This window comes from Mauremys mutica, chromosome 16 (assembly GCF_020497125.1).
Source record: "Mauremys mutica isolate MM-2020 ecotype Southern chromosome 16, ASM2049712v1, whole genome shotgun sequence".
Lineage (NCBI taxonomy): Eukaryota > Metazoa > Chordata > Testudines > Geoemydidae > Mauremys > Mauremys mutica.
The window spans coordinates 30988703-31007537 of record NC_059087.1 but is presented as its reverse complement, the minus strand read 5'-3'; the positions used below and the strand labels follow the sequence as shown (position 1 = coordinate 31007537).

The 18835-nt window shown below is 57.0% G+C and overlaps 1 protein-coding gene across 6 annotated transcripts in view; it reads right to left on the bottom strand.

The window, feature by feature from the left end:
- Window positions 1-4240: 4240 nt before the first annotated feature.
- The window catches only part of GAS2L1 (growth arrest specific 2 like 1), a 55446-nt gene continuing 40851 nt past the window's right edge, over window positions 4241-18835 (bottom strand). For 4 of the 6 annotated variants that reach the window (XM_044990052.1, XM_044990054.1, XM_044990051.1 and 1 more), the window contains 3 exons: window positions 15910-16006; window positions 14795-15227; window positions 4241-6767 (listed from right to left, as the gene is read on the bottom strand). In XM_044990052.1, the coding sequence (XP_044845987.1) occupies window positions 5108-6767; window positions 14795-15227; window positions 15910-16006 (2190 nt within the window). In that variant the 3' untranslated portion in view covers window positions 4241-5107. The remainder of the gene's footprint in view (window positions 6768-14794; window positions 15228-15909; window positions 16007-18835) is intronic. The other 2 variants (XM_044990055.1, XM_044990057.1) reach the window with 2 other exon arrangements.

The following is an 18835-nucleotide window of genomic DNA, read 5'->3' as shown; positions in this document are numbered from 1 at the left end:
GGGGACTCCCGGCCCTACAGACAGGCCCCGGGCAGCGGAGTGCGCACCCTGGCTAGCCGGGGGCGGGGGGGAAGAGAAGGGGGGCGGCCAGGGCTTCCTTCAGCAGGGCGCTCGCCGCGCCGCCTGCCAGGAGGGCTCCGCGCCGCTCGGGTCGGCGGGCAGGGAAGGACGCAGGCTGCCCTGCCACGCTTGCTGCAGACCTGGCACCGCTCCCAGCAGGGCGCTCCCCTCCTCCGCGCTGCCGCCCCCTACAGGGCAGCCGGAGCAGCGAACCAAAAAGAAAAAGAAAAAACCTGCAGGGGCGGCCGAAGCGGCGAAGCAAACAAAAGGCTTGGGTGGAAGCCGCCCCTTGGACTCTGCTGCTCCAAGCACGAGCTTGCTCGGCTGGTGCCTGGAGCCGGCCCTGGGTGGAGGGGCTGGCTGGTGCCTGGAGCCGGCCCTGGGTGGAGGGGCTGGCTGGTGCCTGGAGCCGGCCCTGGGTGGAGGGGCTGGCTCACACACGGCCATGGGACGTGCCACGACTGCTTGGCCAAACAGCTGCCAGGTGTGGGGCTGGGCAGCAGGTGCCTGCGTTGCTGTTAATGCGATGGGCCAAGGCAGTGGTGGATGTCATGGCCTAGCACACCGAATGCACTCTGCTGTGTCCACCCCCACACCCCCCCGTCATGCTTGGCACAGCTTGACCTGTGTTCCTAGACATTTGGGTCACCTCCGGGTCACCGGGTTTAGAGGGTTGATGGTTTAATAAATACCTTGGTTGGTTTTAAGGGGCTAACACCAAATCCCGATGGTAGATGTGGGTAGGGGGACGGGCCTCTAGCTTGGTTTCAGCAGTGGGGCAGACTGTGGCCGCCCTTCTGCCATGCCTGGCCGGGAGGGGTGGGCTCCCCTTTCACCTGCCTGCGGCTCAGTCTGGGGTGGTGCTGAGGGCAGAGGTGACTGAAGGGGTGTGGGGGTGGGAAGATGTGTGAAACCAAATGTTCTGCGCGCTGCACTAGGCCACAGGGGAGCCTGGCAGGGGGAGGGGGTGCAGGGTCTCGGGGCCTTGGGGCCAGGCGGTCAGGGCCGGTGCAACCATTTAGGCGACCTAGGCGGTTGCCTAGAGCGCTAGAATTTGGGGGGGGGGGGGCGCACGGCATTTTCTTCGGCAATGACCGCGGTGGCCAGATCTTTGGCCGCTCCGGTCACCGCCGGCATTTAGGTGGAGGGAGCTGGGGCAGGGGAGCGCGGGGAGGGCCGCCTGCAGCAAGTAAGGGGGGGGCGGCACGCAGGGGAACTCCCCGCCCCAGCTCACCCCTGCCCCGCCTCCTCCCCGAGCACGCCATGGCTGCTGCACTTCTGCCTCCCAGGCTTGCGGTGCCTAAGCTGATTGGCGCCGCAAGCCTGGGGGGGCGGGAGAAGTGAAGCAGCCATGGCGTGCTTGTGCGAGGAGCAGGGGTGAGCTGGGGCGGGGGGGTGCCTCAAGGCAGAGGGTGGGGGATGGGGAGCTGCGGCGGAGGGGGAGGGGTGTCTCAGGGTGGGGGCTCGGGGACGGGGGAGAGCGCAAGGTGGAAATTTCGCCTAGGGCGCGAAGCATCCTTGCAGCGGCCCTGCAGGCGGCAGGTCATAGGCGGGGGGTACTGAGACTGGGGTGGGGCAGGGAGTGGAGAAAGCATCTCTCGTGCGCCTCAGGAGTAGCTGCTCCCAGCCTTGGCCTGCTCATGCTCCCCAGTCCGATTCTGGGCAACACAGCAACTGGTCCAGATCCTCCACTCTCGCAGGTTCAGCCCCACTCCCCCGTAGTCCCATTGCAGGCAGGGCCGGCTCCAGTGGTTTTGCTGCCCCAAGTGGCAAAAGAAAGAAAAAAAAAGCCACGATCGGTGGCACTTTGGTGGCGGGTCCTTCCCTCCGAGAGGGACCGAGGGACCCGCCGCCAAAGAGCCGGATATGCCGCCCCAAGCACCTGCTTGCTGCGCTGGTGCCTGGAGCCGGCCCTGATTGCAGGGTGTGCAAGCCCCCATAGCCCCTCCCTCCACCAGGCTGGACAACCAGCCCTTGTGGTCAGGCCCTCACTCCTCCTAAGGGCTCTTCCCATGCTCTGCTCCTCTCCCGGGAGCCAAACTGCTGCACTTGGAGGGAGGGGGGCGCATCACACACAGGAAAACGGCTCCAGGAGCCGGGTGTGTTTGTACTTCTTGACTTGTGGTACACGCTAGAGGGAGGGCTGTTGTTCTGGGGCCCGCTGGTTACCTCACCTCATAGCACTGCCCGCTACCTACACCTGGCACTGAGCCAAATGGAGTTTGGGCACTGACACCCCCCAATTTCCAGGGCCTGGCTTCCAAAACCAGAAATGAGGTCCAGGGCATCCCCCTTGCTTGGGGGATGTAATGAGATGTTGGTTTGCAATATACTCTTCAGCCACTAGCTGTCTGGGTGCTGGACACAGGCCGCGTGCACCCTGGTTAACGAAGGAGACAAAACTGGGAATTGAGTGCGGTGGCAGCCTATTAGATTGCGGGTGGGGGAGGGCTGTAGTGTTTGCTTGTTAATAGCTCCTGTTCAAGGATGACTGGTTCAAAACAGGGTAGTGCGGGTGAGGAGACAGCAGCACCAGCTGCTGATGCTGAGTTGGCTTATCAGGAAAATGCCCCTAAAATGGGCTGGACTGGCTGGGGGAGGGGAGGGCACCGGCTGAAGCCCCGTCCGGGGGAGAAAAGGCAGGGCTGGGGTAGGAGGCCTGGGGTTTGGGAGTCATTCCAGAAGCCAGGATGTTAGTCACAAGGATTCCCTCGCTCCTCTGGCCCTGCTCTGTAATTGTATTTCTTGCCCTCTTAAACATCAGCACAGGCAGAACTAGCTTCTCATGGTCACCACTGCTGGGGCAGAGAGCACGGCTCCTCCTTGGCTACTGCACCCCCCACCCTCTGCTCTAGGTGTGCACGACCCCAAGGGACAGCACCAAGGAAGCTGCTTAGTGCAAACTGCCCCCACCTCCCCATTCCTCCCTGTGAGCTACCTGCTGGGACACAACAGCGCTGGTGTTTGGAGGGGGGGGTGGGGGGGGTGTCCAAGCCCCGCCCTCCAGCCTGGGTGCATCGGATACAGAAGGGGCCAGGCAGCAGCACCAGAGTGCGGCTGGGGCTGGGCTCTTGGGGTCTCCCCCTCACCTTGCTGAAGATGAGGGCAGCTATTCCGACAGTCAGGCCCAGGTGTTCTTCCCTCTCTGGCAGGGCACAGCAGGGGACCTGACCCATGGAACTTGTGTTCCCATGGCCATGTAAGAAGGGTCATCGTAGCTGGCCCCCATCTCCCCCCCAACCCCCAGGGGACTCGTTCCACACTCCAGCGCTTGGAGCAGAAGTTGGATCACGGGCTTAATAGCAGCATCCACGACTCACCTTTCCTAGCACAGGAGCATGGTGGAAGGACCTCAGCCCACTGAACAGTGCCCAGCACCCGCTGCCCCCAGCCCCTCGCAGGTTTAGAAGTCCCCTCTTGACCTAGGCCTGCCAAGGCAGGACTCAGGGAGGCAGAAAGCTGGGCTGGGTCAGGAGCAGCAGCATGCGACATGCTGGGCAATTGGCCCGCCTCAGGCAGGACGCTCCTGAGATGCTGGCCTCTGTCCCAGCAAGTAAATCCCCCTTCCTGCTCCATCGCTTTATTTTTTGCTGTAGTTCTCACCTCTGGCCAGCACCTCTGAGCACTGGGAGCAGCCAGCTGCCCTGCTCCTTCCCCTTGGCAGGGACACAGCCCCTGGGAGGAGGAGAAGGTGGAACAGCACCTGGAGGGGATGGAGGAATCACATGGGGGATTTTCCCCAAAGCTTCCAGCTCCCTCTGGATGGAGTATGCCCCCTCCCCCCACGCTCTGACGCCAGGACAGTTTGATGGGGAGGGTGCAGAGCTGGGTGGGAGGGGTGGTAGATTTGGGACATGGCCGACAGGGGCGGCTCCAGGCCCCAGCACGCCAAGCGCATGCTTGGGGCAGCAAGCGGGGGGCGCTCTGCCGACGCCGCGAGGGCAGCAGGCAGGCTGCCTTCCACAACTTGCCTGTGGAGGGTCCGCTGGTCCCGCGGCTTCGGAGGACCTCCTGCAGGCAAACCGCCGGAGGCAGCCTGCCTGCCGTGCTTGGGGCGGCAAAATCCCTGATGGCCGAAGCCTGCCTAGATTACACCTTTGGGGGTGACCGAGGGACAGGTCTTCCGGCGCCCCGCCCCCACCCTGGCAATGTACAAACCAGGCCAGACAGGACGGGGGGGTTGGTTCACTATTTTTATTGTCCAGCTCTATGTCCCTAGGACTGAGGCCAGACATGAGGGAAGCAGCAGTCTATGCAGAGTATTTCTATGTACAGACACTCAATATATTATCTCTAGATACAGACGTTATTAACAAACATACAGTACGTCAGGGTCAATTCATGCTGGGAGCCCCAGCGTACTGGAGGCCGGCAGGTGCTGCCGAAATGATGTGCAATACGGTTCGCTAACCCTCCCTCCCCAAACCCCCAACTAAAAATAAAGTCCAACTCCACTGCCTTCCCCTCGGAGACTCTGCTGTGCAGCTCGGTCCCTCTCTGCTACTGCTCAGAGGAGGTGCGCCCCGTCCACTACGCCCTCCCCCCCCAGCGATCACACCCCCAAAGAATGGCCACAGAGCCGCTTGGGTTTCAGTGCAGAATGATGGGGTGCCCTGGGCTGGAGATCAAAGCGCTTTGGGGGTCAGAAGGCCCAGAGGACATCTCAGGGTGTTCAATCCCAGACCCCCAGAACAATTCTGCTCTGAAACCAAGGAAGGTCTAAGACACCCAGGAATCCAAGGCTCAGGAACGTCCCCCTAAAAGACAATTCACTTAACAGATCTCAAGTTAAATCAAAGCCACCCAGCTTCCCAACCCTCCTCTGAGCCCCGGCTCTGGCCCTGCAAATGGAAGCTCCATCCAGAGGTACCTTCAAAAATAAAAAACTCTGGGGCATCTGGCCGCCCACCCCTTCGCCGCAGCAGCAAGGCCAGGATCACCACAGCAGCACATCCAAGGCAGCAGGTGCGGGACATGGGGATCTGGGAGCAGCGGCGGGGAATGCTACAGGCCGGTCCCTCCATCTTGTACGAGGGCTACCAGCCCATCACGCCCAGGCGTCCTCGTCTGGCCCTCTTGGCTCCATCTGGCCCTGCGGCGGCTCCATGAAGGAGGAGAAGACGCTGTGAAAGGCTCTCCAGGGCTTGTGCTCAGCTGGGCGCTTGGGAGGGCTCCCCTTGGGTGAGGCGCTGGACGTCTTGTAGCTGAGCGGCGTGGGTATCTTGGAGGGCTTCTTATCTGGCTGAGTGTCTACGCGTGGCTTGGCCTTGGGCCGCAGCTTCAGCTTGTAGATGGAAGGCACTCGGCCTGGTTTCTTCAGGGACTTCTTTTGCCTCAGCACCACCTCCTGTGTCTGGAGTACATCTGGCACTGCATCTAGGGACGTCTCACCCAAAGGCCCCTCCACAGAGTCCTCTTCGGTCTTCATCAGCTCATCTGGGGCCGAGGCTCCCAAGTCTGTGTCAGAGCCCGCAAGCTCCAAGATGGTCCAGGCTGCATCCATGCCCGGACCTGAGACCTCTACTCCCTCGGCCACCTCCTGGAGGTCATTCAAGGCTGGGTAGTAGTTACTTTCATCCGAGGAACTTGAGAGAGCCGGCTTCCTCCAGCATGTGGCCGGCTCCAGGGCCACGTGGGAGTCCCAGCCAGAGCCATTCTGGAGCTCAGTGGGGCCGGTGGTACAACTGGAGGCCCATGGGCGCTGGGATGCAGGGTTCCTCTTGGGGTCATCTTTGGGCCGCTCACCAAAGTCTGCCTGGAAGCCGTGCTTGCTGAAGAAGTTCAGCGAGGAGGAAGAGGAGCTGGAGGAGCAATAGGCAGAGTCAACGGCCCCTGGGTCTGGTGTGGTCTGCTGGAGCCGCCCTGGATCGTGAGCACAGCCCAGGGGCTCCCCATCATCTTCGGCCAGCTCAATCATCTGGGAGTTGGCCAGGAACTCTTCCTCCAGGCACCGGTACAGCTGCTGCTCCTGGCTGGGATCCAGCCGCAGAGGGGTCCGGAAGCTCTGTGCCAGCTCCTCCAGCTCCTGGCTGAAGCTCTCAGACAGCTGCCTGGCCTGGAGGGTCTCTCCAGAGAGCTGCTCCCTCACAGGGACCCGTGGCTCAGTCTCGTCCGCCTGCCACTGCCTCACAGACCCCAGCGTCTGCTGATGTGCCCGGATCGAGGGCTCTACCAGTTTGTTGGCAGGAAGGGATGCTCTGCGACTGGTGGGGGCAGGGCTCCTGGAGCCCACCCGAGCGAGGTGCCCGCGAGTCGGGCTCTTGGTCCTGGGGGTAGCTCGGCCAGAGTCTTGGCCGTTCTTCTTCACCTCGTTGGCCCGTGCCCAGGAGTGCTGCCCATCCTTCCCTCGGCTAATGAGCAGCACTGGCTCCTCGCCACCTCTCCCCTGGCTCCGTGCTCTGGGACTGGGCCTGCCAGGCCCGTTCACCAGGCGAGGCCGGCTCCGCTCCTCAGGCTCTGCCCTCCTGGCCCCCACCGACGGTCTCGGCCCCAAGAAGGCCCCGCGCTCCCGTGACTGGCTGCGGCTCGAAGACTGACTCCTGGGGGCCCCCTCGGGCATGCGCCTCCCCACCTCCTTCTTGTGCACTGTTCGCAAGGCACCGTCCTCACCACGCCTCCTGCCCAGGGTGCCACTCTGTGTGGACGATGCGGAGGAGTCGCTGTCTCCGGAGAGGCGTCTGGCTCTGGGGGGCAGCTGGTCTCGAAGCCTGGAACGACAAGGAGGAAAGGACGTCAGCGCCATGTGTGTCTGGGAGACTGCTGGAGACAATCAGGGGCCTCTGCTGCACTGCACGGGCTGCCGGGGCAGGGCAGCTGTTCAGGCCCCAGCGTCCCCTCCCCGCCGCTGGGATGTGTCATCCTGACCCAGGCCCCAGCTCCCAACTAAACCCTTGTAACATCCCTCTAGCCCAGGGGTGGCCAGCCTGGGGCTCCGGAGCCACATGCGGCTCCTTGTCTAGGCCCCGACTCCAGGGCTGGAGCTACAGGCGCCAACTTTCCAATGGGCTCTGCCACAGGCCCTGCCCCCACACCCCACCCCTTCTCGCCCCCTCCCCTGAGCCTGCCGTGCCCTCGCTCCTCCCCCATTGCCCCCCCCAGCCTCCTGCATGCCATGGAAGAGCTGATCGGGGGCAGGGGGAGGCTCGGGGGGTGGGAGCTGATGGGGGGCGGCTGACGTATGACTGTGGCTCTTTGGCAATGTACATTGGTAAATTCTGGCTCCTTCTCAGGCTCAGGCTGGCCACCCCTGCTCTAAACCCTCCGCGTTGGAGTCTCGGCTCCCAGGGCTCGCCCTCCGAAGGCCATGCAGCAAGCCGGGCTAGACCAGAATCGGGCCTCGCCGCAGAGCTGGCTTGGAGGCTGCTGCTGCATCATGCCCCAGCTCACACGAGCTGAACAAGAGGCGTAAGCACTTCAGCCCAGATAACACCTTATGTTCCCAGCAGGAACAGCGGCACCATTCCCCATCCAGCCCACCGGAGTGCAGCCTCCGCCTCCACAGCAAAATCTGCTTTTCAGATCCATCTGCCTGAGCTTTTCCCCTCCCCGGTTCCCAAGGCCCAGTCTCTCCTCCTGGGCTACCAGCCTGCCCCTGCCAGCACTTTGTTCTCAGGAGAGAGAGAGCCAGGCCCTGGAATAACAACAGCCCGTTCTCTGCTGATCCCTCCCAACCGGGACCAGCCACATCTTATAGACCCCTCTGCCCATTCCAAGCAGCCCAGTTCGCCTGGATGCAGAAATCAAGTGCTCCACATTCCAGCCTGGGGAGGCCTTCCCCTGCTATGTTAAACGGGGCACATTTCGTTTCCTACCCAGATTTAACACAGGAATACAAACAAGGGAACATAACCCAGCTAAACGTCCTGGGGCAAAGCCTTAGCCACTCTGCTTTCCTGACTTCCAGTTCCTCCGTCTTAACACTGAATCCCCCACCACCCGTTTCTGACCTATTCAACTAGCAGCACATACAACCTCCATCTGCAGGCCTGGGGCGTTTCGGGCTTTTGTCACTAAGCAGCTTTAAAACTTTACTGTTCCATCAGCACCCAACCAAGATTGGGTTCGTTGCGCTAGGTGCTGTACTAACACCTACGTGAGGCAGGTCCTGCCTCAAAGAGCTTACAATCTAAATAGGCAACGGTGAGAAGGGAAACTGAGGCACAGAGAGGGGCTATGACTCAGCCATGGTCATCCCACAGGTCAGCGACAGAGTCAGGAGTAGATCCTAGTCCCAGCCCAGCATCCTGTCCGTGGGACCACGCTGCTCCCCAGACGGACAGACAGATTTTAAGGCCACCGTGATCATGTAGTCTGACCCCCTGCACATCACAGGCCACAGAACCTCACCCACCCACTGCTGTAACAGACCCCTCAAATCCTGATTGAAAGACTTCAAGTTACAGAGAATTCACCACTGACATGAGTTGAAAACTGCAGAGGAAGGCAAAAAACCTGCACATGGACAACTGCAGACGCAATCGACAGGCGCTGACTTTGGTTTTGCCGGTGGGTGCTTTTGAAGAGGTGTGTGTGTTGGGGGGTGGGGGCACTCGGCCACTTTTGGGGGGAGCTATTTTCAGCATATTTATACACTTCTTTCATATTCTAATTATTGAATGGGTCTGTCATTGGTATCTTTACTATTTAATAATGATTCAATTGTTATGAACCACATAATTACATCATCATGAATTACAGTATATTAAAATCATTGCAATCACAAGCTGTCTTCACTAACGTCCCAGTTTAAAGACTATGTCTCCCTGTAGCTTTCTGGATGAAACTGTCAGCAATCTTATTCACGTCTACTTCACAGAATCATAGAATCTCATGGCTGGAAGGGACCTCAGGAGGTCATCTAGTCCAACCCCCTACTCAAAGCAGGACCAATTCTCAACTAAATCATCCCAGCCAGGGCTTTGTCAAGCCGGGCCTTAAAAACCTCTAAGGAAGGAGATTCCACCACCTCCCTAGGGAACCCATTCCAGTGCTTCACCACCCTCCTAGTGAAATAGTGTTTCCTAATCTCCAACCTAAACCTCCCCACTGCAACTTGAGACCATTACTCCTTGTTCTGTCATATGGTACCACTGAGAACAGCCAAGCTCCATCCTCTTTGGAACCCCCTTTCAGGTAGTTGAAAGCAGCTATCAAATCCCCCCTCATTCTTCTCTTCTGCAGACTAAACAATCCCAGTTCCCTCAGCCTCTCCTCATAAGTCATGTGCTCCAGCCCCCTAATCATTTTTGTTGCCCTCCGCTGGACTCTTTCCAATTTTTCCACAGCCTTCTTGTAGTGTGGGGCCCAAAACTGGACACAGTACTCCAGATGAGGCCTCACCAATGTCGAATAGAGGGGAATGATCACGTCCCTCAATCTGCTGCCAATGCCCCTACTTATACAGCCCAAAATGCCGTTAGCCTTCTTGGCAACAAGGGCACACGGTTGACTCATATCCAGCTTCTCGTCCACTGTAACCCCTAGGTCCTTTTCTGCAGAACTGCTGCCTAGCCACTCGGTCCCTAGTCTGTAACAGTGCATGGGATTCTTCCATCCTAAGTGCAGGACTCTGCACTTGTCCTTGTTGAACCTCATCAGGTTTCTTTTGGCCCAATCCTCTAATTTGTCTAGGTCCCTCTGTATCCTATTCCTACCCTCCAGCATATCTACCACTCCTCCCAGTTTAGTGTCATACGTAAACTTGCTGAGGGTGCAGTCCACGCCATCCTCCAGATCATTAATGACGATATTGAACAAAATTGGCCCCAGGACCGACCCTTGGGGCACTCCACTTGATACCGGCTGCCAACTAGACATGGAGCCATTGATCACTACCTGTTGAGACCGACGATCTAGCCAGCTTTCTATCCACCTTATAGTCCATTCATCCAGCCCATACTTCTTTAACTTGCCAGCAAGAATACTGTGGGAGTCTGTATCAGAAGCTTTGCTAAAGTCAAGGAATAACACATCCACTGCTTTCCCCTCATCCACAGAGCCAGTTATCTCCTCATAGAAGCAGGGCATAGAAGGCAATTAGGTTAGTCAGGCATGACTTGCCCTTGGTGACTGTTCCTGATCACTTTCCTCTCCTCTAAGTGCTTCAGAATTGATTCCTTGAGGACCTGCCCCGTGATTTTTCCAGGGACTGAGGTGAGGCTGACGCCTGTAGTTACCCAGATCCTCCTCCTTCCCTTTTTTAAAGATGGGCACTACAGTAGCCTTTTTCCAGTCATCCGGGATCTCCCCCGATCACCATGAGTTTTCAAAGATAATGGCCAATGGCTCTGCAATCACATTCACCAACTCCTTTAGCACCCTTGGATGCAACGCATCCGGCCCCATGGACTTGTACTCATCCAGTTTTTCTAAATAGTCCCGAATCACTTCTTTCTCCACAGAGGGCTGGTCACCTTCTCCCCATACTGTGCTGCCCAGTGCAGCAGTCTGGGAGCTGACCTTGTTCGTGAAGGCAGAGGCAATAAAAGCACTGAGTACATTAGCTTTTTCCACATCCTCTGTCACTAGGTTGCCTCCATCATTCAGTAAAGGGCCCAAACTTTCCTTGACTTTCTTCTTGTTGCTAACATACCTGAAGAAACCCTTCTTGTTACTCTTAACATCTCTTGCTAGCTGCAACTCCAAGTGTGATTTGGCCTTCCCGATTTCACTCCTGCATGCCTGAGCAATATTTTTATACTCGTCATTTGTCCAACCTTCCACTTCTTGTAAGCTTCTTTTTTGTGTTTCAGATCAGCAAGGATTTCACTGTTAAGCCAATCTGGTCGCCTGCCATATTTACTATTCTTTCTACACATCGGGATAGTTTGTTCCTGTGACCTCAATAAGGATTCTTTAAAATACAGCCAGCTCTCTCTGGTATTGTCTTGATGCACTTTAAGGACAGCTACATATTCAGTTGTGTCTGTCCTATTGATGGCTTGAGATAATTTTTAAGTCTTCTGAAGCTGGTGAATGAGCATTCTGCAGTTTAGGATCATACAGGCACAGAGAGAAGGATTCTTATGAATTTGCAGTACTCTGGAAACAGAGTGCTTCCAGAGTACTGCAAATGACTCCAAGATCTCTTTCTTGATGCGTAACAGCTAATTTAGGCACCATCATTTTGCATGTATAGTTGGGATTATGTTTTCCAATGTGCATCACTTTGCATTTAACATTGAATTTTGTCTGCCATTTTGTTGCCAAGTCACCCAGTTTTGTGAGATCCATTTGTAACTCTTCACAGTCTCTTTTGCACTTAACTATCCTGAGTAATTTTGTATCATCTGCAAACTTTGCCACCTCACTGTTTACCCCTTTTTGCAGATCATTTGAATAGGACTGGGCCCAGTAAAAGCCACTGGGAACACCACTCTCCATTCTGCAAATGGATAATTTATTCCTACCCTTTGTTTCCTGTCTTTTAACTGGCGTGCCTGGCAATGCTTTCAGGTTCATCTACCCATGCTTAATTTAATGACAAGCCTTTTGCTATCTTAATCACCCTGCCTCTGTTTATAAACAAACTCCCTGCCCTAAGGGTAGACCTTGATAGCAGCACAGAACTCATCAAATTCCACACTCAAGCTCTTGCTCCTGGGTGTTGAGCACCCACTATTTTTTTCCTGTGGGTGCTTGAGCTATGACTTAATCCACCTCCTCCAAACCTGGCTTGCTTTGTAAACCGGAAGGAGGCTACCAAACAAGCCATGTTTTAAGTCGTTCGCTCCAGCTATTTTTGAGGCACATCACTGCAACGGTTCTGAACAGCACGTGAAGTATTTTTATCCCACGCTCAAGTAACTCCTTCAAAAATAGCTGTGCTCAAGCTTTCCAGAAATGTTCACCTTTGGGCCGGAAAAAAAATTTCCACCCAAGAGGAATTCTGAGTTGGAGAAACTTTCTAGCACCAGGAAAATGGAAGACACATTTCAAGAACGCCTACTTGGATGGAGTCCCCTCTCGGCTAGGTGCTATTTAATACAAATACCTTGGCAGTAGTGATCTCTAACATCCCGGATTGTATGGTATGGGTGAGTCATTTGTGCGTAACTATATGGCTGGATAAATATCTCACACCCACACAGGAAGCCAGCAGGCTGATCCTGAGCAAAGCTGATAACGAGAACTAACAATAGATCTACAATGCAAGTAAGCTCCTGGCTGGTGGGGAGGAGGAGCACTTGGTTCCATGACACTATTGTGGAAGCCCTGCCGTGGGTGTCCCTTGGCCCCAGGGGCTGGATTCACCAGGGGGCAGCCAGAGCACAGCACTGCCAACCCCCAGCACTCCAGAATGATGAGCCAGGCCCCAGACCACTGGGAAATTTAGCATTGCGTGACTTCAGAGCCAGAGAGAATGTGTCTAGGCTCTTCCTTTGTCTTCTGCTGTTAAGCCATTAGGGGTCACGTTTTCCAGCTTCTCTGCCACCATGGGGACTAGAAACTTGGTTTTACTGTCAAGCGAAAGCCGAGATTCTCCCCTCACATGCTGACTCCCGGAAATAGGCCTTGGAGAGAAACCCCAAATCTCACAAGAGAGGGGGCCATGCAGAGGTGGGGGACTCGGCCCCTGGTCCAATTATCCCCATGCCCTGGGAATCCAAGATACACTGCCATGGCTTTGTGCCCACTCTGCCGGGATGGCAGGTCCTCTAGAGCAGTGGTTTTCAAACTTTTTTTCTGGTGACCCAGCTGAAGAAAATTATTGATGCCCGTGACCCAGTGGAGCTGGGGATGAGGGGTTTGGGGTGTGAGAGGGACCCAGGGCTGGGGCAGAGGGTTGGGGTGCAGGGGTGAGCGCTACAGGGTGGGGCCGGGAATGAGGGGTTCAGGGTGTGGGAGAGGGCTCTGGGCTGAGGTGCGAGAGGTGGTCAGGGCTCTGGGGTGGGGCTGGGGGTATAGGAGGGGGCTCCGGGCTGTGGCAGGGGGTTGGGGTGCAGGAGGGGGTCAGGGCTCTGGGCTGGGGCCAGGGATGAGGACTTTGGGTTTGGGGGGCTCAGGGCTGGGGTAGGGAATTGGGGCCTGGGGTTGGGGCATGGGCTTACCTGCAGCGGCTCCCAGTCAGCGGCACAGTGGGGGTGCTAAGGCCTGTCCTGGCACCACAGACCGCGCTGCGCCCTGGAAGAGGCCAGCAGCAGGTCTGGTTCCTAAACAGAGACGTGCAAGCGGCTCTGCGTGGCTCTCCCCCGCAGGGACCACACACATAGGGACTAGCCTGCCTTAGCCGGGCGGCACCGCCGCCAGGACTTCTAACGGCCCGTCGGCAGTGCTGCCCAGAGCCGCCACGACCCATTCCACGACGCACTACTGGGTTGAAAACCACTGCTCGAGAGTGCAGGGCCCGGTGGGAGAGTCCCCTGGGATTCTCTTGGGGGCAAACTGGCCTGCAGTTGTCAGCTCCTGACAGTGGAGGGGGCAGGAGGATGACCCTGGTTCAGCACAGAGCTGAGTTTAGGGGGCATCGCATTGCTCAAAAGGGGAGCAGAGAATGATGCTCGGGGCAGCAAAGGGGGGCAGGCAGCTCCTGCTGGCCACGGGGGGGGGAGGGGGCTAGAGGAGAGAACACACCCAGGGGAGCTTCAACACCCAGCTCTGAACATCCAGGGGAAGGTTTGAATCTGGGTCTAGACATCTCTGCCTTGCCTGGGGATCCCGCAGAGCCCAGACTCACGGGGTCAGAGGCTGTTGCTTTCCAGAGGCCAACGGCCCCTCCCTTCCCCAGCAGCCAGCCCTGAGCTGGGGATCTGGGGCTGGAAGGTGCCCACGGGGAGCGCTTGGCCTTGGCCTTGGCCTAGAGAAGTTGTTATCGTTTGGGAAGTGGTTGCCATGGCGGCCGGCAGCTGCTTGCCTCCCCCATCCTGCAGCGGCTCCCAGGGAGTGAGTCAGTGGCTGGCTGGCTGAGCAGGCCCCTGCCGGCTGGGCGGGGAGGGAGCGCCTCTTCCTCTGGGAGGGGCAGGACGGGACAGCCGCCACCAGAACTGGGGGGGAGGGGGGAGGCTGGTTTTCCCCTGACACAGAGGCCCTCCTGCCAACCCACCCACAAGGAGCCTGGAGCCCCCCTTCCCCCAGTAACCACCCCAGCCCTGCCTACTCTATCCTCCCAAGGATATCGCAGTGGCTGGGCAGCCACCATGTCCCCCCCCACCAGCCCCTCCTCCAGGGCTGGCAGAAAAATGTGCCCAAAGGACTGGAGCTGCTGCCCCGCTCCTCCCCTGAGAGTGCCAGGCTGGGGCCCAGATACACCCCAGGGACAGCCTGGGAGTGAGGCCCCCTGATGCCCCAGGGTTGGGGAGGGGCAGAGTCAGTTGCCCCAGGAGAGTGCAGGGGATTCTCAGTGCACAGAGATAGGGAGTAGGAGTCTGCTCGCAGCACACGGGGGTGGCACTCTATTACCTTCAGGAGCTGGGGAGCGCCCTGTCCCAGGACACACCATGGGTGGGTCTCACTGCCCCCCAAGGCAGGGGGTGAATCCTGGCCCTATTGTACGGGGGGGGGGGGGGGAGAAGAGAAGATCCCTAGCCCTGTCTGTGCTCTGGGGACATAACCTGCGCCTTGCCCAGACCCACAGCCTCTGCCAACTCAGGGGCATTTCCCTGTTCCATTCCCTGGGTATGAACACACCAAGAGCCCTCTCTCCCAGATCCCCTAAGTTTTGCCAAGTAAGGTGGCCTGAGGATGCTGAGACGGGTGGAGGGTGCAGTGCCTACTTGGCATCGCTGGCACATGCTACCTGAGAGTGGTTGAAGCTCGCGGCTCAGATACGTCGCGGTGGGCCAGTGGCGTGGAGCTCCTCAAGGGACTGGAGGAGCTCTGGCCAGATGAGGGGACTGTGCCAGCCCTTGGGGGGAGCCCTTCCAGCTTCTCCTGCCTGCCGTGTGATGTCACATGGGGGATCGGCCTTGAGGAGTCCGACTGGACAGACAGATCTCCTGCCCCCCTGGCCGGATGGCCGGACCGGTCCGTCTTGGCCTGGGTCAAGTCCCCACCAGCTGAGAGCCGCTTATCGCCCGTGCGGAGGGTCTCCGTTGGCCGGTAGGGGTTCATGCCTTCCGAGGGGCGCTGGGAGCTGGGGCTGGCAGCTCGGGGGCTGGGAGAGAAGCTGCCAGGAGATGCCGTCTTCTGCGGGGAGAAGCCCAGGGCACGTGTCTGCATTAGACGATGCGCTGCAGAGGGAACACAGTCATCAGCATGTTGGCTTAGGGAAGACACTGCAGCAGAGCTTCACAGGGGCCTGGCTGGGATCAATGGGCCCTTCACGTTTCCCATGACCCTCCCTCGGGACGTCTGCTAACAGGCAGCCGTTCCCTTCCCCGCTGGGCCTTCCTGCTGCCTCCCCATGACCTCGTCCTGCTCGACCCGCCAGCGCTGCAAGTGCCCAATGGATGCCACTAGCGGATGAGGAAAGCTGTGCATGTAGCAGGATTTGGCCAGAGACAAAGCCCTGATCCCAGAGAACAGTGGGAGCATGAAAGGGAACTAGCCTTGGGAAGGAGCTCGTGCTACTGGTGGGGCCAGAGCCTCTGCCATGGGGGCCAACATTCAGCCACAAGGGGTCGCTGTTGCAGCGCTGCAAGGTCCTCTCTCCTCAGGCCAGCATGGGCCAGCCAGGCTTGCCTCTGTAGGTTCGGAGGAGCAAGGTGCAAGGAGCAGTAACCAGCCGAAGGGACCGGGGCGGTAGAAGGGTCTGCTGCAGTGTCCCGAGAAAACTCATCCACAAATGAGGCTCCCTTGGAAAGGAGTGAAAGTGACTGGCATGCACAGTGAGTATGGGGCGGGGGAGTCTCTCTGGCCCCAGGCCCTCTGGTAACTTGCTGGAAGGGACTAGTCCTCTCCCCACACACTCACAGAGGGAGGCGCATCGGCAGGGATCGTGCTTGTCCAGGTAGTGCTCCAGGGTATCCCATCCGCCACCTACTCGCACCATCACGTGGCTTCTCAGCACCTGGCAGGGCACCAAAGAAACAACGCCCGTCAGGGTCATTGTGGCTCAGTCAGCTGGCACACCCACGCCTGTCTCTGAGCAACACTGCTCCCTCTCTCGCCAAGCAGGCCTGCAGTGGTGCTAACTCACTGCTTACAGTATTACTGTGTGACACCCAGGATTTTACCAATCAGACTTTAGAGGAACCATTACGTCCACTGCATATGCAGCCACTTCTGGGGTGTAACCTGGCAGCACATAGCAACCAAACATAACACTTCAGGACAGGAAGTGCAAAAGAATGCTGTATCCAATTAAAGCTGCAGCAGGAATTTAGGGAGGTAGAATGCAATGACTAAAGCTAGAATTTAGCTGGGGCACTACAGTGATTCTTTCTATAGTGTTTTATGTTCAAAGCACTTGATAATAATTTAACTAATTAACCCTAAATTATACCTGCCTACCTCACAGCACTATTACTGTCCCCTTTTTACAAAGGGGCCTCAGTTTCCCTCACTTGCCAAAAGCCACACAGTGAAAGAGTAGCAGAGTTGGGAGTAGAACCTCCTGAGTCCTGCAGACTGCACTGCCTCTCGGCACCTCGAAGAGCACAGCACCCCCTAACACCATAACAGGGCATGGTTCAATGCTGACGCCTCAGCACCATTTCTAGCAGCATCTGCGTTTCCCTTCAAGGTCACCCATCCACATGCTGACCAGGCCCAACCCTGTTTAGTTTGTGAAATCTGATGAGATCACAGCCCCAGGTTGTTAGAGCCACCAAAACCTACCCTTGCTGGATAGTCTTTTAAATAACACCGGACACCTCAAGGAAAAGGTCCCTGCTCACGGTGGTGTTACTGCACCTGTCCTCCCCTGGCCTTTTTCAGGATGAGGAGGAAACTGCTTGGCTCGAGATTTCACTTCCTGCCGTGCATTCCCCACTTGAACCCCCCACCCTGTTTGGGATATTATGGTCGGTTACTGTGGTGAGGACTGGCTGTAGCTCCAGCTGAGCTGTCAGCAGCAGCAGCTTTGCGACTGGCAGTTATACAGGGTAGGAGAGTCCAGTCGCCCTGCTTGGCACTCCCCACCATCCAGTCACTAGACACCGCTACCTCGCTATAACGCCACCTGATAGAACACGAATTCGGATATTAAGCAGCGCTCCGGGGGGGCGGGGCGGGGCTGCGCACTCCGGTGGATCAAAGCAAGTTCGATATAACGCGGTTTCACCTATAACGCGGTAAGATTGTTTGGCTCCCGAGGACAGCGTTCTATCGGGGTAGAGGTGTACCAAGCATTAGGCTTGTTCTACAGATGGGGAAACTGAGGTATGAGGTGAGAAGCTGAGCACGTGACTTGCTCAAAGCCAGAGAGGTTTTCAGATCCCAGCTCTGGCACAGAACTCTAGGTTCTCACTCCCAGTCCTGAGCCCTCACCACTAGACTGCGCTTCCTAGTCCTCCCCATGCGTAGCGATGGGGACCGGCGTTTACGTTTACTTTGTAGCAACAGGACCAGGGCCACCTACAGCAAGGAGGTCCTGTGGTTAAGGCACTAAACTGGGACTCAGCAGATCTGTCTTCAATTCCCAGGTCTCCACCACCAAGTTCTTGTATGACCTTGGGCAAGTCACTTCTCTCCCTGTGCCTCAGGTTCAATCTGCAAAGGGGGAATAATATTTCCCTATGTCCCAGGAAGGTTGCAAGTTTGTTAATATACATAGATTCCAAGGCCAGAAGGGACCATTGGGGCCACTGAGTCTGACCTCCTGTATCACACAGGCCAGACACCTGCCCCAAAATAATTCCTGGAGCAGAGCTTTTAGGAAAACATCCCGTCTTGATTTAAAAACTGGTCAGTGATGGAGAATCCATCACAACTCTTGGTCAACTGTTCCAATGGCTAGTTACTCTCACTGAAAAATTTACACCTTATTTTCAAACTGAATTTTTCTAGCTTCAACTTCCAGCCATTAGGTTGTGTCACACCTTTCTGTGCAAGACTGAAGAGCCCATTATTCAATATTTGTTCCCCATGTAGAGACTTATAGTCTGTCATCGAGTCACCCCTGAACCTTCTCCTTGTTAAATTAAATAGACAGACTCAAAGGCAGGTTTTCTGATCTTTTAAGCATTCTCGTGGCTCTTCTCTGCCCCTATTCAATTTGTTGACATCCTTCTTGAACCGTGGGCACAGGACGGGACACGGGATTCCAGCAGCGGTCGCACCAGTGCCAGCCACAGAGGTCAATTGCCTCCCTGCTCCTACTCACAATTCCCCTGTTGATGCTTCCCAGGATCACATTCGCTTTTTTGGCCACAGCTTCCCAGTGGGAGCTCACATTCAGCTAATTACCCACCACCACTTTTTTCACAGTCTCTGCCCCACAGCGTAGAGTCCCCCACCCTCGGAGTATGGGGGGCCTGCACGGTTCCTCAGGGTGTCCATATTACAACACTTTGCCTTCACCCAAGTTTACCAGGCACTCCCGCTCGCTCCGAACCAGTGACCTTTCCTCCTCATTATTTACCACTCCCCCAATTTTTGTGTCATCTGTAAACTCAATTCTATATTAATCAGGTCCTGTATCAGCCACTCCATTACCTGGCTGGGCTCAGCATCAGGCTGACAGGCCTCTGATTACCAGAGTTGTCCCATTTTCTGTTTCACAGATTGGTACATCACTAGCTTCCTTCCAGTCTTCAAACCCCACCGTGCTGGGGGAGGACCACATGAATCCCGGTATAGGGACCTGCTGCACTTGAGATGCAAACACTTAGTCCGAGTGCAAGGGCAGCTGCAGCTTTCAAACCTGCAGAATTGCTAGATCTGAAGTTTTTAACCC